This window comes from Adiantum capillus-veneris, chromosome 19 (genome assembly GCF_014529385.1).
Source record: "Adiantum capillus-veneris isolate H3 chromosome 19, ASM1452938v2, whole genome shotgun sequence".
In the NCBI taxonomy this organism is placed as follows: Eukaryota; Viridiplantae; Streptophyta; class Polypodiopsida; order Polypodiales; family Pteridaceae; genus Adiantum; species Adiantum capillus-veneris.
This window is the reverse complement of record NC_140949.1, coordinates 132,342,136-132,359,522: the sequence shown is the minus strand read 5'-3', so window position 1 is coordinate 132,359,522 and position 17,387 is coordinate 132,342,136. Positions and strand designations below refer to the sequence as shown.

The 17,387-nt window shown below is 44.1% G+C and overlaps 2 protein-coding genes across 2 annotated transcripts in view; one reads left to right on the top strand and one right to left on the bottom strand.

The window, feature by feature from the left end:
• The first annotated feature begins 1,159 nt into the window (after positions 1 to 1,159).
• On the top strand, positions 1,160 to 4,365 carry LOC147434890 (NAC domain-containing protein 105-like). The gene is made up of 4 exons (XM_086491281.1): positions 1,160 to 1,432; positions 1,778 to 1,970; positions 2,744 to 3,021; positions 3,407 to 4,365. The coding sequence occupies exons 2-4, from the start codon at positions 1,799 to 1,801 to the stop codon at positions 3,992 to 3,994; spliced, it is 1,038 nt and encodes a 345-aa protein (XP_086347407.1). The 5' UTR covers positions 1,160 to 1,432; positions 1,778 to 1,798; the 3' UTR covers positions 3,995 to 4,365.
• A 1,141-nt stretch (positions 4,366 to 5,506) lies between these two features.
• The window catches only part of LOC147434889 (Thioredoxin family protein), a 133,707-nt gene continuing 121,826 nt past the window's right edge, over positions 5,507 to 17,387 (bottom strand). Inside the window, exons 7-12 of the mRNA XM_086491280.1 lie at positions 7,101 to 7,144; positions 6,952 to 6,993; positions 6,660 to 6,719; positions 6,521 to 6,588; positions 6,379 to 6,436; positions 5,507 to 5,841 (exon numbers count right to left, since the gene is read on the bottom strand). Coding sequence (XP_086347406.1) covers positions 5,734 to 5,841; positions 6,379 to 6,436; positions 6,521 to 6,588; positions 6,660 to 6,719; positions 6,952 to 6,993; positions 7,101 to 7,144 — 380 coding nt within the window. The 3' untranslated portion in view covers positions 5,507 to 5,733. The remainder of the gene's footprint in view (positions 5,842 to 6,378; positions 6,437 to 6,520; positions 6,589 to 6,659; positions 6,720 to 6,951; positions 6,994 to 7,100; positions 7,145 to 17,387) is intronic.

Genomic DNA, 17,387 nt, shown 5'->3' with positions numbered 1-17,387 from the left:
GGGGGTTTTTGGAGGTTTGTTCTTGGATGCCACATCGGCCCCTTTTTGGTGATTTGGTTGGCTTGATTCTCTGTGTTCACCTATTGGGCTCGATTGGTCTCTTCTTCCTGGATTGCTCGGCATTAATGTCTCTCCTGGGTGACTTCGGGCATTCATGTGTGGGGTGGTAGACCACCATGCTTGGTGGCATCTATCGTTTTCCTTTGCTCCTTTTGATCGGGTGGTTCTCATGTTTGCCAAATGCTAGATATGTATAGAGTGGCTCCCTTTGTAGCCGGTTTCATGCTTCTTTGAGTTGATTTGTTATCCTATGAGAGGGTGGCTCCCTTTGTACCCAAGGTTTCCTTGCGTGTCGCCATGGCTAGAGTCTAGCATGGCACTTTACTATAATTCTTTTTGTGCTGGTAATAATACTAAGTCACTATTGTGAGTATTGCAAAAAAGAACAAAAAAAAGTAGTTCAAGGGAGGGGCCGAAGCATCAAATTGCTGAACAAAAGAAAAGATCATGAGCTTGTCTTCAAGAAAAATGAGTCTTTCTAGCACAGTTTAGTGACTTGACAGAATGGGAGATGATAGGCACCTTCGAGGCCACCCCAAGGTCCACCCACACATCTAATTCGTAGATGCTATGCCTCCCCTCCCTTCCTTCTCACACACACACACACACACCCACACTAAAATGTGTGTTAACTAGTCATGAGGATTGCTCTTTTGCTAAACGCTTGCCCTTGCCCATGGTGTGACATGGGTCTCCTACAAGGGGGCAACAAGGGCTTAGGAGGAGGGTACAATGATAAAATCATGAATGACCAATTGCAAGGTTGAAGGGGGGGCACAAACTTCAAGAAGAATGGGGCCTCCCCAAAAAACCAAAGGAGGGGAGTGGCGTTGCCCCCTGTGTGTAGGCCGAAAAGCAAAAGACAAAAGTGGGATACGGTATTTTTTGAGCAAAATGCAACCCTTCCTCTCCCTCTTCCGAGAAAGAGAGAGAGAGAGGGAGAGAGGAACTCGCATAGCTATAATATGGTTTTGATTTTCAATAGGTAATGTTAGTGTGTGTCCATTGTGTATGTGATGCTGCTTGAGAGAGAGAGAGAGAGACATTTCAAAAAAAAAGATGAGTATTTTAACGGTGTGATGTTGAAAACCCACAAGTGGCGTTGCCATATTTTGGCCACCCTTTCGCCACAGCCACGCCACAACTCTCTCTCTCGCCCAACACACCCCACACACACACACACACACATAATATAGAAGAGGTACTGCCACACCCAAACGAGCTTCTTTGTTGTTATCGTTTGCGCTCTCTAGTCTCTCTCTCTCTCTCTCTCTCTCTCTCCCTCTCCCTCCACACACACACACACACACGCTCGACAGAGCTTAGAACCCAGAGTCTACCGTGGAGATCCTGAGCTTGGCTGCCAATTGGGGTATGCTCTCCCTCATTTCGCATGTCACGTACTGCTCATTGTTTCCGGCTTGGTTAATATCTTTGCTGAAGTATATTGCATTTTTCTGTTATAAATATGAGAGAGAGAGAGAGAGAGAGAGAGACAGAGAGAGAGAGAGAGAGAGAGAGAGAGAGAGGGGATATGTTAGCTCAAATGGTTGAGTAAATGCATAAGATCAGAAGGTCAAGAGAATCGACCAACAAACAAAGTCTAGTGCGCCTGCGCCCGCGCACACACGTTTTACTTGCTGCATGGAATATAACATAACAGTGCATCCTTCCAATTGCTAATTGATGATGTGTTGTTTTCATGGAAATTGTGCAGGACTGTACATAATAGCTAGTAATGGAGACTAGCACAATACATGCCCATGTACCTCCTGGATTTAGATTCCATCCCACTGATGAAGAGCTCATCAACTTCTATCTCAAAAAGAAAGTGGCATCCGACGTATTCGACCTAGACCATGTAATCTGCGAAGTGGATTTGAACAAGCTAGAGCCCTGGGACCTTCACGGTAAGGCATGGATTGTGATCAAATTACTATCTCAAACAACTCCATTTCTTTAGGCCAAAGAAAATGCATCGCTGAGTTAGCTATCATGGAGGGCAAACCTTCCCTTTGCCAGTCCGTACAAGCAAGCATTCTCACACCTTTGATTTCAAGCATGCATGTTCGCATAGACACTATACAAAATCAATTAGTTAGGAGTTGGATTGCATTCTTGCGGATGTCAGCATGAAGAGGACGAGTTGTAACTCATTGCAACAGAAGGAGATCAGTGGTTTGGGAGAACCACTAGTTGATAAGATGCCGGCTCTTGGTGTCTAAACATTTGGTGCATGCATTGACTTCCCAAATCAGCCCTTACAATCTAGGGTTTACCCCTCTTCCTAGGGCTACCCATTCACATGCATTTGGACTCTTGTGTATTGTACTACACCTTGTACTACCCATGCATAAACCTAGCTCATCGCTATAAAGAGAGCCCTTTGTACTCAGAAATGATATTAAGGTGTCTGTGTTGATACACCCAGGACCAAGTTTGAAGCTTGATGAATTTCTGGATTTTAATAGTAATACTAACTGTAGAATATCGAAGATGATGAAGTTTAAAGGAATATTCAGTCCGATGCTATGTCATGATTAGATGATCGATCGATGTTGGCTGGTGACCACGTCCCCTCTCAAGTTTGATAGCGGAGTACAAAACCAAAATATACATCAAACAAGTTAACCACAAACTCCGCACAGCACATTGATAAAGCAAACCCTTCTTTTGTGTGCAGAGAAATGCAAAGTCGACGCCTCACACCAAACAGAGTGGTATTTCTTCAGCCACAAAGACAAGAAGTATCCTACTGGCACTAGAACAAATAGAGCGACCGCTGCGGGCTTCTGGAAGGCCACTGGAAGGGATAAGGCAGTGCATGCTGGGTGCCAACGTATTGGGATGCGAAAAACACTTGTTTTTTACAAGGGCCGAGCTCCTCATGGCAAGAAGACTGACTGGATCATGCATGAATACCGCCTCGAAGACAAGGATATCGATGAATCAAAAGCCAATGTAAGATTCTTTAGATCAATGCTTGAACATCTTGCATTGAAGAAAACACAGCAGTGTGTACCAAACTTAGTTAAGAAGGCAATATAGATGCACTTGAATGATCATTGTGTGCACGTGTAAGGGTGAGTGTATGTGTTTCATCTTTGTGTAATGTAATATCACTCACTGTTGTACAATGAACACTTCTGGTGGAAGTTGAGTAATGGTCGCATAATTAGATATGCATAGGCAAAAATTATGCATAAAGAAGAAGCTCTATTTGCTTATGAACATATTCTATGCGGATATTTGTGGCAGCTTTGCGAAGCCACTGCCCTGTAACTTCAAGCTAGTACACTGCATCATAGACACATTACGTAACTGCGCCAATGTGTGAAACATGCAGGAAGATGGATGGGTAGTGTGCCGTGTGTTCAAGAAGCGCAACCTTCTCGAAAAGGACAGCCATGCAAATATATCAGATGATGAAGTGCCTGATCCAATCGCAAAGCGAGTTAGGCATGATAAAAGAACAGGGAGCAAAGTCGCATTCACTCGAAGATCACTAGCATGCAAAGAAGAGTTGGACGAAAGCCCTTCACCAGGGCAAACACCATTCTTACAATTACCCCAGCTGGAAAGCCCAAAGGTGCCCATCAGTGGAGATAGCAAGCGTGCATTTGCCGAAAATTGCAAAAAAGCAACCGATCAACGTCCATCATCCTCAAGCTCAGACAGTGGTCCTCCGCTCAGCGATTTGGAAGGATTTAATGGAAAACCCTTCTTCATGTCAGAGGAGAACCTTGCTGAGTTCATCTACAATGGTGGGCCCCTCACAGACAACTGGAGCGTGTATGACAACATAGCTAGATATCATCTCGACTTTTTCAACTTCCCTGGCGATTTTTCACAAAGCCTAACATTGACCAGGTCTCAGCAGCCTTTAGAGTACCCATCCAGCTGTGAAGTGGACCTGTGGAATTTTACAAGATGAAGAGCATGTGCACAGAAATGGACATTCCTGGAGAGGGCATTGGTATATCATTAATTACCACCCCAGCAACCAATGGCTTGTCGCCACACATAGGTGCGAGTGCAGACATGGAGACCCTTCTCTGACATCCTTTAGAAGGGGAAGGATATTCTTTGTACACTTATAGAACCCTTCAATAGAATCTTCCTTCATTATAGTCTGGGTATACCATTAGAATTCTCACTTGCAGGATATGAAGTCCCAATCGTGACAAATCACATTCTAGTGTAATTGTAATGCAACAAACCTTGTAATGCTTAAGAGTAATTGACAAAGAAGATAAACCTAGCAACAAGAAACATCTTTTATTTACAGCAAAAAACCCATTGCCAATATTGAAATGAGAGATTACATGTCTAAACATCTGCATTGAATTAAATAAGTTACTGGCTAGGAGGTAGGGATTAGGGACAAAATACTTTCGAAGGCATAGTGCCAGATGCATATGGCTTTCAAAGATCAATTTCTCAAGTGCACATTATGATACATCAATGCTTGGCTAAGCAGGAAAATTTGACAGCTAGGACCTACCCATTTTTAAGACAATATCTACGCCTAACTTTCAGACTTTGGTTTTTGCAAGTCCTGGAAGACGTGTTGGCTCAAACATACTGCAATAAAATTTGATGCCCACCTATCCTTCTCAAGGCATTTCTCCATCATATGAAGGTAAAAATTTTCATGAGAAGGGCTTATTTACAAAATGCCTTCTTTAGGAATGGGTAAAAGAGTAGGGTACATGCAAATGGAAGAGAGTATCGAGATAACACGGAAACCCAAGGCATCGAAACTAAGAGCAGCAGTATGTAAGATAGGAGTCTCGTCTTGTCTTCATGTATCTCCAAAACTCTAGTGGAAACTATTTTGAACTACACAATTTCTATTATTCACCAAACATGCTGTTTTCTTATATTCCTCATCAAATATGTTACTGAGTTACAACAATTGATTGCCAATGAAAGTCCGTCCATAGGGAAGGGTAGCACTTCCCAATGCCTATCCTTTGAAAGAACAGGGAGTCCTTAACTGCTCATATATTCACAAGTCAAGTGGACACTTTGAATAGTGGTGCCTTACATAGAAGTTTCATCGACTTCATGTTTCTCATTTGGGCATCTCCTTTGTGCAGCAGTTGCTATGCAAACAATTTTAGTTGTCTTTACTGACGGCAGTCATAGGACAATATTTAATTTCACTAACCGATGACTCGTCTTTAAGCCCTGGTCAATCTACTTCTTGCACTAATCTTCAACTACAGTTTCTGTTTTCAAACAATGGTTTACACCGCAGAAAAAATTAAACTCGCCAGATGTCCCCGCCTATCTTATCTATGGAATGTGATGTACTAGAGGATCTAAAACATTCATGATATCCTCCCGCTTGACTGCACCCCTGTTCTTGTGTCATTACCAAGGATCATACACCTTGTATTTCATAAAAATTTCCTACAGAAACTGTGACAGGCCAACGAAGTGTTCACAATCGTCTCAAAGAGCTTTATTGCAGGAGTAAAAGAACAAGATTTTTCCACTGAATGAATGTTTACAGCAAAAAACTTTCTCCAGAGGCATTCACAAGAATGTCATTCATCCCAGCCAACAGGAAAGTCTCTCATTGTACATTATTTACATTACATATTTGTACATGATCGAAAACCCATTCTTTATGACTCATACAGCCCATCCGTAGAGCCGGCCGGTCTATGATGAGCCTGCCTTTGGTAATGCGTATGTCTGCTGCAAGTATTCGATAATGTATGCACTTTCAAACATTTTCACCCCAGTATTTGGGTCTTCCAAGTATGGCGCCTGCAATACAACATGACAAATGTTTACTGCAGAATACATGATATGCAGCATAAAGTACATTTTTCCATACATTGCACTTGAGACTTGATACAATGCTAACACTAGGCCAGTAGAATGTATTTTGCAAAATCGAATATTCCGCAGTGATAAAAACATATCTCATACTTCTAGCCTATCGCCCTTTATTTGATTGATCAAGGTCACAAACAAGAGGCATCTGAACTCCCAGCACGACATGAGTTTCGACCATAACATTGTCTAGAACACTTTCACTCTAGGGGGATGGTTGTAAAAAGAAACCCTAAACTCTGAAACGAGCAACACTTCACAAAGCTAGCAGGTGTGGCCCAGACAAATAGACCAGAGGTAGGAGCACTTTTGTAAGGGTGGAGTTGGGATTAGAGAAAATGTTGGGAAGAGAGCTAGAAACTGCTACTCTTGTACAGTAGCTGTTAGAAGAGGGCATGCTTCTCCTTTGTCCTCTCGATTTCCAGCAACAACGCATACACAAACATGCCAGTAAGGAAAAGAGAGGACCTGAAAGTGCCCTGTCTGTTTGAACAAGTCAAAACGTTTGCTGCTACCACGTGGAGTGCTGCAAAAATTTTACACTTTAGCAGAATAAAAACCAAGGTATTGAGATTCTCACAGAGACATGCACTTGGTGTATACCTCATACCTATGATATATATGAGGTAACTCAAGCTCAACCATCACTTCCCTCACAATTTTACAAAATGGAGAGGCCTGCTATACAAGGTTAGGTGTGAGTAATGTGCACATCCAAGAACATGAACATTTTCAGAATATCATCTCACCTCATATGCCCACAGCTCTAGGGGCTTTTCTGGAAGTTTTGCAGGAACGTACGTGCTTCCCTGCAAAACCATCAAATCAGATGAACTTCCATAAAAACAAATGTTTTCGATGCTCATTTTGGCTCTCTAGAATACAATTTTTAATAAGTATTTGTTACTTTCAGTCAATGTCAATTAACTATGCCTTTAATGAGCTGAGCAAGTAAACACTACAATATAAGCTTCCTTTTGAGAAGCGTTTCTAACAGGACAAGTTAGAGCAAGAAGCCAAGGGAGGCATGAAAAACAGTACCTTACCCATTCGAGCAATCATAGCAAACCCTGCTGTCAAGGTCTGCAGCATGAAAAAGCCCATCATATAAATTGTCCAAAATCTACTGAATGCTGTTCAGCATCACAATATTAAATATGCTGTAGCTTTGCATGAAACAGCTTGCATACCGTTAAAATTCCAAGCGACAAAAGCCAAGGTACTTTTCCATTGCCTAAAAGACAAACCATTGCTCTCTCTCTCTCTCTCTCTCTCTCTCTCTCTCTCTCTCTCTCTCTCTCTCTCTGCGCTTTTGCTCTCACGCTGCCCTGCAGCGCCCCCCGCCCCCCCCCCCCCCCCCCCCCCCCCCCCACGCCTCTCTCTCCCTGCAAGCCTGCTTGCGCTGCCCTGCAATCCCGTCCCCCCGTCGCGCCACTCTCTCCCTGCAAGCCTGCTCGCGCTGCCCTGCAATCCTGTCCCCCCTCGTGCCACTCTCTCCCTGCCATCCCCCCCCCCCCCCCCCCCGCGCTGTAGATTTTTCAAATAATTCAATTTCTGTAGTCTTTCAAATACAGCTCAAATACAGCAGGCAGATTGTTCAAATACAGCAGGCGGATTTTTTGAGCAGAATTATTGCAGAGCAGATTTCCAAATTCTGCAGCTTTTCAGAAACAGCGTCCACACCCACCATAATTAACCTGACACTAGAAGAGGAGCAAAGAAGGTGTGTGCGCTCTCTACATGTGAGAATTTGCGGCCTTAAAGACAAAGATAATGTGGACGAAGAGGTAAAAGAACTCATTGCTTTGATGGGGGTTCATGAGCCGATGCACTCAAGAGCATGGAGAGTGGGCAACAAGAAAAATGGGAGCAAGGGGGAAACCTAGAAAGAAAGGGCACTTATCCTTCGTTTTTCCTCCATGGAAGCGAAGGAGTTTTTGAAGAAGAGACAGTGTTATTCAAGGAGGAGTTGCAACCATTGATACATATAGCTTGAAGGGATGAGCAAGCTAGGTACATGTGGGTGAGACTGAGAGCAGAGACAGACAGATATCTATACATTGCTATTTGCTACTTCCCCCGAGTACGTCAGTGTATGCACCACCCAAAGGACAGTCCCCCTTTAATATTTTGGATGATGACATCTCGGAGTTCTCTAGAGATGGTGACATCATCATTTTAGGGGACTTCAATGCTAGGACTACCCATCATCAGATAGTTCTTTACGATACTTCAGAGGAGATGCTGAGAGAGTTGGATGTTGCAGAGACGGGCCTATCCAGACTATCACAGGATGGGGAACATACTGAGTATGGACGACACTTGATAGACATGGGGACTGCACACGGATTGGTCATCTTGAATGGCCTACAGAGATTTCCCGATGCGGGGGGTTTTACATACTTTCCACACAGACATGGAGCCAGCACAGTGGATTATGTCATGGCACAGCAAAGTCTCATCTCTAGTATCCAAGATCTCAAGGTTGGACCCAGACTTGTTGGTGTGGCAGTGGATCATGCTCTTGTGTCGCTGACCATCTCTTTCCAGTTCAATGTAGCACATAGGCCCCAGGCAGCAGCCCCTACTCGCTACACTTTCACGTGGGAGAGAAACTGTGTATACATAGATGGCACCTACAGATGCCTGTGTACAGAAGAGGTAGGGCGACCTCTAGAGGAGCTTACTACTATACTGACACAGACATTACACGATGCAGCAGCAGAGGCATACCCACACACCCAGCCTGAGCAGAGACGCCGTTCTGGGAGCATGCCCCAAAACAGCTGGTATGGTGAGGAATGCCGCGAGACTAGAGCTAGACTTTAGAGGTGCTTTTGGGGGACATCACTCACAGACAGTCACAAATTGACTTCCGGCGCCTAGTGCGGTGGAAGAAGAGGGCATTTTTGGCTTGCCTAGAGCAGGATCTATACCAACTATTCTTGAGTTAGGACTCACGTGAGGCATGGCGGCTCTTTCATGAGTCCCCCCCCCCACCCCTCTGCCATTACCTCTACACAAGCTTGGGGCCAGTACGCATCATCTCTGTACACAGTTCCTAGACAGCCGCCCCTTCCTGACCCCCCGGGATCCATGTCCCCACACATGTGCTTCTTTCACCGCTGAGACGGTGAGGAAGGCCATTTACAAGATGAGGACTGAGAGAGCATATGATCATGATGGCTTACTGACTGAGCACTTCATGCATGCCAGAGATCTACTAGCAGAGCTTCTAGTAGTTATGTTTAACCGTGCCATATGTGAGGGCTTGCCTGATACTTGGAGCCTATCTACTATTGTACCTATCTTCAAGTCAGGAGACCCTATGGAGCCTCGGAATTATCGCACTAGCATGATCGGACACACATTGGCACGGCTGTACGCATCCATTATTGAGCAACAGCTGAGCAGATGGGCAGAGAGAGAGGATACACACAACTCGGCAGGCAGGGTTCAGGAGAGGTTTTTCTACTCTTGACCATATCTTGACACTCAGAGCCATCATTTAGGAGGGCAGATCACATCGAAGACGGATCTATTGTAGCTTTGTGGACTTCCGCAAAGCATTTGACACAGTACCCAGAGCTAGATTGATGTGCAGATTACAAGAGATGGGAGTACCCACAGAGCTCATTTGGGGGTCATGGCATTATACAGGTCAGTAGTGGGGTGTGTACGCACCTCCAGAGGGTCTATCCACACCGGTCTACTCCACTATTGGGGTGAAGCAGGCTGCCTGCTCTCTGCTACTCTATTTGGTATGTATGTGGATGAGGTTTTTGACTACATTGAGAGAGATGGTGATAGAGGTGCACAGCTGGCAGGGACATGGATTCCACTGTTGTTATATGCTGATGATATTGTGTTGATCTCCGACTCTCCGGAGGGGATGCAACGTCACTTGGATGCTTTGCATAGGTTCGCCCATGAAAGTGGTTTGTCTGTCGACCTTGGTAAAACCAAGGTCATGGTATTTAATACCACCCCGTAGTGGATCACGAGGTCAGCGCCCGCTTTCCCATACGGCCAGGAGACAGTGGAGTATACAGATGCTTACACTTACCTTGGAGTGGTTTTCAGTGGACCAGCATCTTCATTGAGGAAAGCAGCAAAGACCAGACTGACCAAAGCCCACGCAGCATCGGGTAGATTGGAGAGGATGTGTTCACATGTTCAGTTTCAGGAGCCTCGGACGAAGCTCTGGCTCTTTGACACTTTGGTGGCTTTTGCATTGCTCTATGGAGCTGAGATTTGGGGACCTTCATTGGACCATCACGAGAGACATGTCGCACTGATGGATGGGGGGACATGGAGAAGCCACTAGTCTCTATGATCTTGCGGCTCATTAGAGCCAAGGCTTCAATACCACGTGCCATTATTCAGGCAGAGCTAGCTGCCCCCCCACTAGTGGTGGAGGTGCTCACCAGATTTGTCTCCTTCATACACTGCATGTGGGAACTTCCCAGAGACAGATATGCCCGCCTTGCACTTGAGTCCTCTCGATAGTTAACTATGCAAGGAGATACAACATGCTGGTATGGGGAGATGAAGTCATGGTTTCGAGCGCATGGGTTCAGCATAGACAGATTGCCTCCTTTCCAATACTCACTGGATGCGCCCTCTCTGACTCTTACACAGTCCGAGGTCACCAGGCTCATTCGCCAGGACTTCACTCAACTAGACACCAAGAGGACATGGATACAGCCAATACAGGAGCTAGGCACGAAGATGGCTTTCTATAGAGATCATCTTCTCCAGCTTACGGAGGACGGTTTTGTGAGGAGGCCCAGATACATAAAAACCCACTTGTCTCATGGGATACGATGTGCTATTGGCCAGATACGCACATCTTCACACCAACTGCGGATCGAGACTGGGAGATACAGTGGAGTACCGACAGAGGCTAGGACATGCCTCCTGTGTGACATGGAGCCTGAGACAGAGTTGCACTACACATGCCACTGCCCTGTCTACAACGAGATACGTGGCCGCTTCCACTGCTTGTTCAGAGAGGGCTTCGGACCACTCTCCAGACTCATGCGGTACGAGGATCATAGATGCTTGGGTCTGTTTTTGCTCGAGATGCGCACACAAAGAGACCCTAATGAGGGGAGAGGCTAGCTAGTCTCAGAGATGGATCACAGGCTTCTTTAGAGCAGACACTGGGCACCCGGAGGAGCTACTACCACAAGAGAGCTCGTCGCCTCACACCAGAGGCACACTAATCGACGAAGCGACCGAGCTAGGGAGACCTAGACGCCCACGACTGCGGAGGACTACACAACATCGACGGAGGTTGCATCAGAGGATTCAGATCACTTTGGCCCGACATGCACGACGCCCCGTCAGGCTATTGACCATGGAGGAGATTGATGAGATCCACTAGCGACTGATGCTAGATTTTGTGATTTAGCTATCCCACCTAGCTGCTTAGCTCACACCTAGCAGTTTAGGATTCTATAGTAGTTTATTTTGTCAATTTTTGTTACTCTAACTTTGTATTAGATCCACCACATTGTAACTTTCTGGTCTCGAAGGTCACTTTGGCCTTTTGAAGACATTAATATTGAAAGCGCGAAGCAGAGGGTACCGGTAGGTGCGCATCGCGATGTAGTACATGATTGGGGCAAGAAGCAGGAGGCGTAGTGCAACAGAGAGAAATCGCTAGGGATCGAAGCAAGGGGAGAGAGAGAGAGAGAGAGAGAGAGAGAGAGAGAGTACGATTTGGGGAAAACTCACATTAGTGAGTTTGTGGGTTATCCCACTTTTATTATAAGTGACTTTAAAAATTTGGTCCAGGTTCAATGTGAACCTGTACAAAGTATAAAATGTACATTAAAGTACAACATGGGGGTCATTTAGGGCCTTTAACCGAACAACCTCCCACTTAAAGGCATAAATGATGCCTTTAAGCTAACCAATTCCCACCAGCTGTATGCAATGTGCATGTTGAGCCTTAGCAAGACTCTTGGTGAGAACATCTGCAAGGTTATCCTGTGTATGGATCTTAGTCAAGGTGACCAGACCATCCTCCAATACCTGACGTATAAAGTGGTACCACACATCTATGTGTTTGGTACGCGCATGAAACATGGCATTTTTGGCTAAGTAGACAACACTCTCGCTATCACAACCCAACACGGGTGTATGAGCAGGCATGCCAAGTTCTTTTGCAAGTCTGCCCAACCAAATGGCCTCCTTTAAAGCCTCTGTGGCTGTGATATATATTCAGCTTCAGTAGTACTCAATGCCACAATTTCTTGCAACCTAGAACACCAAGAGACTGCACCACCAACGCATGCACCACTAGCGATAGCAAATACATATCCACTAGTAGATTTCCTGGTATCCATATCACTTGCCATGTCTGCATCACAACATCCCTGCAACTTTAAGTCACGTTTGCCTTAACAGATACACTTTGATTGTGTACCTTTCAAATATCTCAGAATGCATTTGACAGCTTCCCAATGCGCTTTGCCAAAATTCGACATGTATCGACTAACAACTCTCACTGCATAAGCAATGTCGGGACGAGTGGCAACCATAGCAAACAGAGAACCACAAGCTGATGCATAAGGGAATCCCTTCATTGCTTTCAATGCCACATCATCCTTTGGGCAATCTGCCTTGCTAAGCTTAGTGTATGGAGGTAAAGGTACTCAAAGAGGCTTAGCATCAACCATATTAGATCTCTCAAGCACTTTTGCAATGTACCTTTCTTGAGATAAAAACAACAATTTCAGCTTTCTCTCTCTTTTAATACGCATGCCCAAAATACGCTTTGCATCACCCAAATCCTTCATAGCAAATGCTGAATTTAGTTTACGTTTCAAAGTATCAAGACTAGTCTTATGTTTCCCGGCAAGCAGCATGTCATCAACATAGAGAACAAGTATGATGGCACTACCATCTTTATCCCTTTTCGTATACAAACTGCATGGCTACGTTTAAAGCCTTGTCACAGCATAAAAGTGTTAAACTTCTTATACCACTGTTGTGATGATTGTCTCAAACCATACAGAGCCCTTTTCAGTTTGCATACAAGTTCCTCGTGTGTAGGAACCACAAAACCTTCAGGTTGTTTCATGTATATGTCCTCTTCAATGTCACCATGCAAAAACGCAGTCTTTACATCCATTTGATTCAATTCCAAATCAAGCACCGCAACGAGAGCAAAAAGGACACGTAAAGTTGTAAGCTTTACAACACAAGAAAAGATTTCTTGAAAATCAATTCCTTCTTTCTGTGCATATCCTTTTGCAACCAATCTTGCCTTGTACTTGGACTTTTCACCCACAATCTTAATCTTATACACCCTTGTTACGAAGAGCCTTTCTCCCTTTAGGCAATGGCACAAGATCCCAAGTATCATTTGCATACAAGGATTTCATTTCCTCTTGCATTGCAAGCTCCCACTTACTGCTTAACTCACATGATTTGGCCTCTTTATATGTAAGAGGTTTATCCTCAACTGTCAACATTACATGATCCAAAGAGGAATTAAATCTCTGCGGTTGCCTTCTTAAACGAGTTGACATGCGTACCCAATCATCTACATTCTCACGCAACGGTTCTACATCATAAGGCAACTCATTTTCAGCTCTAACATGCTGCTGAAAATCATTTTCAGCCAATTCAGGTGGCTGACCATCCTCATTAGGAGCATCACTATCATGTCCTACCTCTTCTGGCTCAAGGTTAACCGGCTGATTATCAATTTGAGCTTGCGGTAATGCATCATGAGACTCTTTTTCAACATTAATGGCTCACATGGAAGGCTGAAATCTGGCTGTTTTCTTGTCAATATCAGATTTTGTAGCATTCTTAAGCAATTTTGCCTCATTGAACACTATATCTCGGCTGCAAATTACCTTTCTAAACTATGGTAACCACATTCTATAGCCCATTTCACCTTCTTCCCCATAACTTAGGAAGACTCCCTTAATGGACATCATATCAAGCTTTGTTCTCAAGTCATTGCGTACATGAACAAAAGCTTCACATCCAAATACTCTCAAATGATCATAAGAGGCAGGTTTGCCAGACCAACGTCCTCTGGAATATCACTTTTCGACGTACTATTAGGAGAGCGATTGCAAATATGAACTGCTGTTTTCAATACCTCCCCCCAAAACTCTTGAGAAAGATTAACGGTGGACAACATGCAATGCACTCTCTCACATAAAGTACAATTATACCTCTCCGCCACACCATTGTAAGACGGATTATAAGGGGCTGTCAACTCCCTTTTAATCCCATTTTCATCACAAAAACGCTGAAATTCAACAGATATATACTCTCCTTCAGACCTGAGACATTTAAGCTTAGCACTCTTTTGAATAGTGACAAAAGCATGAAACTTCTTAAAAGCATTAAGAGTCTCACTTTTACTTTTCAACAAATGCACCTATCGTTTCCTAGTACAGTCATCAATGAATGTAATAAAATACAATGCACCACCAAAAGACTTAACAGGCATAGTGCATACATCGGAGTGAATAAGATCAAGAGGATTAGCTTTGCGAGAGACACCAGAGTAATAAGACGATTTCTTTTGCTTTCCATAAAGAAAATTGTTACAAAAATCCAAGTTTTTGCCTTTTACATCAACCCTCTTCATAGAGGAAAGCACATCAATACCCTTTTCACTCATATGGCCAAGTCTCTTATGCCACAATTCCGTGTGTGAAGCAACTCCAGCAACAGCAAGAAACTTGCCAAGCAAAATTATCACCAAGGTACACCTTGTCATAATTGCCTGCAACATATGTAGCAAAACACTCCAAAGATGGAGTCACATGGAATGAAGCATCAAAATCCACTATCCTTGACTGGGATAGGCCATCATTAGCACTAAGCAATGTATCAATGACACCTTTCTTCGAGATAAGCATGTCTTCTGCATTAGCTATCACCAAATCTGAGGGGCATGAAGCCGCAACCAAAATTTCGTCAACGTCTCACAACTCCTCAATGACCACACTAGAGGATACATTTGCATTCTCAATCCCTGGAGAAATCACCTGCTGATTTTTCACCTTTCTTCTTATCTTTCTTCTTCTTATCTTACGTTTCCTTCTTTCTTTCCGCTCTTTCTTGAAATACCTGCAATCGGGTTTCTTGTGACCCTTTCTACCACATTGATAACAACTGATATCCTTATCCTTTGTCTTGCTCTTACTTCTATTTTGAGTCCTGTTGCCCACATCACGCTTTTGATTTCTACCTCTTGCATTGTAGGCAGAACTGTCACCTTCCCCACTATACTTGCGTCTAATCTCTTCATTGAGAATAGACCCTCTCACACCGTCATACGTGAAGTGGAACTATTACTCAAGGAGACAACCAAGGTAACCCGAGATAGCTTTCAACTTACCATCGAATTGTTGAAGCCCACTGTCCTGCAACTGACTCAACACACCTATAAGAGCACTCAAATGCTCAGAAGCTGACTTCGAGTCATCAAGCTGCATATTCACCAACTTTCGCATCAAATGCACCTGGTTCACAGGCGTGGTGTTTTCATAATTGGTATTTAGCTTTTGCCATATTGCATAAGCAGAGTCCAAATGCTGATGTCCATCAAAATGTCATCATTAATAGCCATTTTGATGTAGGCCATAGCCTTCTTATTTAACCTGGCCCACTCTTCGTCAGACAAACCTGGTGGCTTATTCTGTTCCAATGCATCTTCACAATCCTTTAAGAAAAGGATACCTTGCATGCGTTCTTGCCAAAGATCGAAGCGTTGACCATCGAACCGTTTGATTTCCATCAAACTTTAGTGTCAGATGCAGAAGAGGAAGAACCATCTTAATACAAGAGAGATGCAATAGGCTGAAAATTTCAGCAGATAGTAGCAATCACAAGACTTTGCATACAAAGAGCCACAATTCTTTACATGAAACAATCCAAATCTGAAATTACAGCTGAAATGTGCAATTTCAAGCACCTGTCTTCAGCTTTTCACTCAATTTGTCGTGACAAACATCAATATATTCTTTACATGAAACAATCCAAATCTGAAATTTCAGCTGAAATGTGCAATTTCAAGCACCTATACTCAGCTTTTCACTCAATTTGTCGTGACAAACATCAATATATGTGATCCCACAACTTTGGTACACCTACGTATTGTTGTTTGGACCTGTAATAACCTGTAAATCACCTATTTTGACTTAAAAACAGCCAATTTTGGTAGTTTTGGTGACCTTTTTGAACCCGAAAGCAAGGGACTTCGCGATGGAAGCGAAATTGATCGCGGGAGAGCAAATTTAACTTGCTGTCCAGCACACTCCGCAGGGCTGTTTGAAACCCTAGAGCTCTGATACTAGTTGAAAGGAAAGCAAAGGGTACCGGTAGGTACGCGTCGCGATGTGGTGCAGGATAGAGGCAAGAAGCAGGAGGCACAGTGCAACAGAGAGAAAGCGCTAGGGATCAAAGCAGAGAGAGAGAGAGAGAGAGAGAGAGAGAGAGAGAGAGAGATCTCGTACAATTTGGGGAAAACTCACATTAGTGAGTTTGTGGGTTTTCCCACTTTTAATATAAGTGACTTTAAAAATTGATCTAGGTTCAATGTGAACCTGGACAAAGTATAAAATGTATATTAAAGTACAGAATAGGGGTCATTTAGGGCCTTTAACCCAACAAATATAACATTTCATTTCATTTCATTTCTCTCTCTCTCTCTCTCTCTCTCTCTCTCTCTCTCTCTCTCGGGTACAGACAGCATTAACATCGCGCTAGGGTTTCAGCAGACAACAGGGCGCGCATGCAAGGCAGATCGCTCTTCGCGCTGCCTCAATTCTGGGCGCAGACAGCATTAAAGTCGTGCCAGGGTTTCGACAACAAGGCGCGCGTGCAGAGCAGATCGTGCTAGGATTTCAGGGCAGCAGACGAGCAGCAGTTCAGAGCACGCGAGCAGGGCAGACGGCCTCTGCAGGTCGCCAGCAGGAATGGCCATAAAATTCAGAAATTCAAAAATCAAAGGAATTTTCAGAATTTTTGAATTTTTGAAAAACTGCTGGAAATTGCAAGAATGTATATCTCTGTGCAGGTGATGGCTAGTGGAGGTGAATGCTCCTAGAATAGTCTCTATGCCTCGCCTCAGTCCTCACTCATAAATAGCTGATACAGGTTTAACTCTAACTGAGATATATAAGCCCTCTTCTTTCGTCGCACTAGGCGGTGAAAGATAATCCGTGACTGTCTGTGTGTTGTAATATCGATGAGCACCTTCCTCTATAGTCTGATCCTCCTCTCCCTACACTCCTCATCATACTCGCTGTCCTAGGGCATGCTCCCAGATCGTGTAATAGACTTCGACACTCCAAGTCGGGATTCTATCGCGACACCACAAATAATCACTTCAAAACAGTTCACAATTCACAATTGATTCGACACTGGCCTGGCGGAGTTCCGTGCGTAGAGATATTGGCCCCAAAGACTGGCGTCCCTTTCGGTATTTTTTG

Excerpts from the sequence above, each read along its gene's own strand:
- LOC147434890 (XM_086491281.1), top strand. The coding sequence starts at position 1,799 with ATGGAGACTAGCACAATACATGCCCATGTACCTCCTGGATTTAGATTC. Across the intron at positions 1,971-2,743 it reads AGAGCCCTGGGACCTTCACG|AGAAATGCAAAGTCGACGCC; the intron begins GTAAGGCATGGA and ends TTTTGTGTGCAG. Across the intron at positions 3,022-3,406 it reads TCGATGAATCAAAAGCCAAT|GAAGATGGATGGGTAGTGTG; the intron begins GTAAGATTCTTT and ends TGAAACATGCAG.